The 4,885-nt window shown below is 37.7% G+C and overlaps 1 protein-coding gene and 1 pseudogene across 1 annotated transcript; one reads left to right on the forward strand and one right to left on the reverse strand.

Moving 5' to 3' along the window:
• The first annotated feature begins 524 nt into the window (after positions 1-524).
• On the forward strand, positions 525-1,161 carry LOC138163630 (small ribosomal subunit protein uS19 pseudogene; annotated as a pseudogene).
• A 1,697-nt stretch (positions 1,162-2,858) lies between these two features.
• LOC138163374 (olfactory receptor 9G19-like) lies at positions 2,859-3,794 on the reverse strand. The gene has a single exon (XM_069090884.1). The coding sequence runs from the start codon at positions 3,792-3,794 to the stop codon at positions 2,859-2,861; it is 936 nt and encodes a 311-aa protein (XP_068946985.1).
• Between the last annotated feature and the right edge of the window lie 1,091 nt (positions 3,795-4,885).

Raw genomic sequence — 4,885 nt, forward strand, 5'->3', positions numbered from 1 at the left:
CACATGTCTCATTGACTTCTAATTTTTTGGCTATCAGAATGTTAGATAAGAAGATTGAATTCCAAATCTCCTTTCAGCCATTGATAAGCTGTATGACCCTAGGCAAATGTCAACCTCTCAGTCTCACTTGCTTTATCCATAAAATAGGAAATATAATAAAAGCATCTACTTCACAGGGTTGTGAGGATGAGACAATGAATGTAATGCACTATGCAAATGTTAATGCATTAATAAATGTTAATTAATATAATTGCTCCCCACTTCCTGTAAGAGAAAGAATAGAGTAAAACTCCATGAAGAAGTGAAAGGGACCTCAGTGGTTATCCAGACCAACCCTAACTGAACAGGAACTGCTTCCACAACATCCCCAACAAGGTGTCATAGAACCCTTTGTTAAAGACCTCCAGCATGATTATTTTAAAGATGAGGAGACTCAGAGAGATGAATTAGCTTCCTCAAAATGACATAGGTAGAAAGGAGCAGAGGTGGGATTTGAACCAAAATTTGATTCTGAAACTAATTACTACAATATTTGCTGATGAAGATCTTTTCTGTAGGTAGTTGGGAGAAAAATAAAACAGGTGTGGTATCACTGGGGTTTTTAACACAGAAAATGGGTATACACCAATTTAGATCAACACATTTATATATACATAAATACATATATATGTATATATATACATATAGAAAGAACTTACGTTCCTGATAGCAGACAAGATGGCGGAAGTGGAGCAGAAGAAGAAGCGAACCTTCCAGAAGTTCACCTACCACGGCGTGGACATGGATCAGTTGCTGGACATGTCCTATGAACAGCTCATGCAGCTGTACAGCGCTTGACAGCGACGGCGACTCAACAAGGGTCTGAGGCACAAACAGCATATCCTCCTGAAGCGCCTGAGGAAGGCCAAGAAGGAGCCCCCCTTCCCCCCCATGGAAAAGACTGAGGTAGTGAAGACACATCTTCAAGACATGATTATCCTGCCTGAGATGGTGGGAAGTATGGTGGGCATCTATAATGGCAAGACCTTCAATCAGGTAGAAATTAAGCTCGAGATGATCGGACACTACCTGGGCGAATTCTCTATCACCTACAAGCCTGTGAAACATGGATGACCTGGTAATGGAGCCACCCACTCTTCTCGTTTCATCCCTTTCAAGTAACCCAGATCCCAACAATAAAAACAAGAAGATTCTTCAAAAAAAGAAAAAGAAAGAATTTAGACAGTGATAATTTTATAGATGTTAGATACATAGATGATTTGTTTGTTGTTGTTGAGTCATATCCATCTTTTGTGACCCCATTAGGGATTTTCTTGACAGAGATACTGCAGGGTTTTGTTATTTCCTTCTCCAACTCATTTACTCATTTACTGAAGTAACCAGGGTTAAATAACTTTTCCCGGGTCACAAAGCTAGTAAGTTGTCTGAGGCTGAATTTGGTCTCAGCTCTTCCTGATTCCAGGTCAGATACTCTATTCAGTGTGCCACCTAGCTTCCCTACATAAATGATACATACATAAAAGCATTTATTTACACAATGAGTGCCATGAATTTTAATAAGTGCACAAACATACCAGTGCAGGATGGAATAAGGGTAACTCGAAGGTGCTTGAAGAAATGGAAGCTATCAGAGAGGAGCAACAAAGTTTTGGGATGAGGAAATGTTCCCTTTGTCCTAAAATCTTCCTACCAAAATTTGCCTGAATCTTGGATTATATTTATTTTCCTATGTGTTACTTCCTTCCATTTCCTCTTTAACAGAATTTAACAAATTTCTTGAAGACAGGATCAATGCCATTTTTTAATCTTTGCATCCCCACAGTATTATTTACTGAAACAAAATGTGAGAATAATCTTAAGAATAAAGAACTTAAGAATAAAGCCTCAACCTCTAATTCTCACTTTGACTCTGTGACCACCTTCTTTTACATGCTGCCCTTCCCCGACACATGCTTAGTTTTATAAGTTTAGACTGTAGGATCAAAGGGACAACGCCACTCAACTGGAACCCTTATGAAGTCTCACAGCAGAATTAAAAATTAATTACATAGTTCATAATTATGGAAGGGAAGTTTTGGGATTCATGTTGGTGGGGATGGGGAGGAAAGAACCATTCTAACCATGAGAGTTCTCCAGAAACAACATGGGATAACCTTGGAATTGACTTAATAAATGTCACATTATAATATTTCTTACTTTTGCTTCCACATTGAGCAAATGATTCATATTTAATTCATTCATCCTTCATTCATTCATTCAAATTATTAATTTGTCTAAATGGGAAGAACAGTGTTGGAAGCACAAAACTGCTCACAAGGGCATGGTTAGACTGTGGAAGTTGCATAGAGGTTTGGGACTGGTAAGATGAGAGAAAGACTCCATATCATAGGTAGAGTCCAATTTTCCACAGATGGAGATGATCAAAGATTTTGGCCATGGAGAAGAGACTATGGGAAATGACAGGGAAATCTTGTCTCTATGAAGATAAAAACAAAAAGCTTATTTCTGAGACCTAGGGTCAAAAGAGTGGCCAATACCATTCCTATCAAATAACAATATTGACACAGGGATCTTTTTTCAAGGAAACATTAAATAATTTGTGATTATAGAAACTAAGTATACAATTATGTTTTTCTCCAAAGAAAATTTTCACTTATTCCTCTGTTGGTTGCTATAGCCTAAATTATCTCAAATCTCATAATTCCGTTCTTCAGGAAAACAAAATATGGTAGGCCATAGGGTATAATTAAAAAAAAAACACTCTCCAGAACAATCACAACTTCACATGAAATCATAACTTCACACCAAATATTCATGTTGTTCTAATAGAAAAGCAAAAAAAAAGTTTTGTTATTTTTTTATCCAATCGAAGCTGTCATCTTTAAGAGCTTCCTCAGGGCTTCTTTCACATCTTTGTTCCTCAGACTATAGATCATAGGGTTCAACATGGGGAAGACAACAGTATAAAATAAGGAGACAATTTTATCTTGCTCCAGGGAATAGCTGGATTTGGGACGATAATAAATGTAAAGTATGGAGCCAAAATACAAAGTGACAGAGATCAAGTGAGAAGAACAAGTAGAGAAGGCTTTGAGTTGACCCTGGGTGGAGCGAATCTTCAAGATGGAAACAATGATGAATAGATAAGAGGCCAGGATGAACATAATGGGTGTAAGGACATTGGAAGCTAACACAAAATAAAGAAAAGTGTGATAATTGGCCTTCACATCACATGCCAGCTTCACCAAGGGTGGCAGGTCACAGAAGAAGTCATCAATAACATTATCCCCACAGAAAGTCATGGTGAATGTTTCATATGTAAAGATGCCACAGATAACAAAGGCTCCAAGATATGAAGCTGCCACCAGTCCCACACAGACCCTTTGAGTCATGACTTGAGCATAGAGCAGTGGTTTGGAAATGGCCATATAGCGGTCATATGCCATAGCAGCCAACAGATAGCATTCAGTATATGCCAGTCCACCAGAGAAGAAGAACTGAGATGCACACCCAGCAAAGGAAATGCTCTTATCCTCAGAAATACAGGTCACCATGATTTTGGGGGTATAAACAGTGGAATACCAAAGATCCAGGAAAGACAGGTTTCCAATGAAGTAATACATGGGAGTGTGCAACCGGGAATCTGTACAGATTAACACTATCAGAGTGATGTTCCCCACCACTGTCACAGAGTACACCATGAGGAAAAGTACAAAGAGCTCCAGCTGTATCACAGGATCCTGGGTGAAACCCACCAGGATGAACTCAGTCACAGTGTGATTAAACGTTTCCATGACTTCAGCTTGTCTCATCTATGTATGGTGAGAGGAATATATATTTCAAAAGTAGGACTCCTGCCTTGGAAAAAAATGAATGAGAAATTTAAAATACCTAAGTGGATAACTCAGAGTATAAGTAGAAAAATTAACACATTGAAATCTTATTCCCTAATTCAATAATATTTCATTGAACATGCAGTCATCATTCTTTTCTTCACTCATTTATTATTCATGCACTCATTCATTCAATGAGCTTTTATTAAATGCCTACCATATGCAAAAAATTCTGTTATAAATTCTATGGATACAGAGACAAAAAAAAAAAATAAGACAGCTATAAGGAACTTACTTTTTAATGTCTGTCTTTCCATTAGGCAGTTGTGGTACATCGGGTAAAACCTTAATACCTACAAAAATCATAATTTCCAATCATTTAATAAATCAATGAACAAGCTGTTAAATATTCACTTTGTGCCAAACACTGGGTAATACAAAGACACCAATAAAGCCAAGCCACTCCCAACAATTCAGGGATGCTACTATCTATTTCCCTCTAATTCCAGTCTCTGATTCCCATCTAGAAAATATAGATAATCATTCATAAGCCTATAAGGAAAGCCCAGCACCTCTCCTTTCCTGGGCAGACTTAGCAATTTGGAATCCAGATCCCATAGAATAAGAAGGAAGAAAAAATCTGGGAGTCATAAAGACTTTTCTAATTAGGAATAGAGTAAAAAACTTATTGCACTGTAAGTGGTTGGGTTTTGGATGTCTTCTCTATTAAAATGCAGCCCCACATTTTTTTTCTTCCAAAGTGCTTATTGAGTTCATTTGAAGAACTGGGCTGACCACACTACATGGAAGTAACCCTGTTTCATAACCTCACATCTAGTCCTTCCAATTGATGTGCGTGAAAAAAGCAAGCACAATTATGAAGTCTTGGGATTTTCTTGGTGACACAATATTTCTGCCTAATATTAATAATAAAGAAATAAAAGTGTTCTAAGAGGTAAGTGGTTCATAATCCCCTAGGGAGGTACAAAATGCTCTCTCTCTCTCTCTCTCTCTCTCTCTCTCTCTCTCTCTCTCTCTCTCTCTCTCTCTCT

The sequence above is a fragment of the Petaurus breviceps genome, unplaced genomic scaffold (genome assembly GCF_028583685.1).
Source record: "Petaurus breviceps papuanus isolate PSGF00001 unplaced genomic scaffold, PetGlider_PUasm1.0 188, whole genome shotgun sequence".
In the NCBI taxonomy this organism is placed as follows: domain Eukaryota; kingdom Metazoa; phylum Chordata; class Mammalia; order Diprotodontia; family Petauridae; genus Petaurus; species Petaurus breviceps.

Excerpts from the sequence above, each read along its gene's own strand:
- LOC138163374 (XM_069090884.1), bottom strand. The coding sequence starts at position 3,794 with ATGGAAACGTTTAATCACACTGTGACTGAGTTCATCCTGGTGGGTTTC.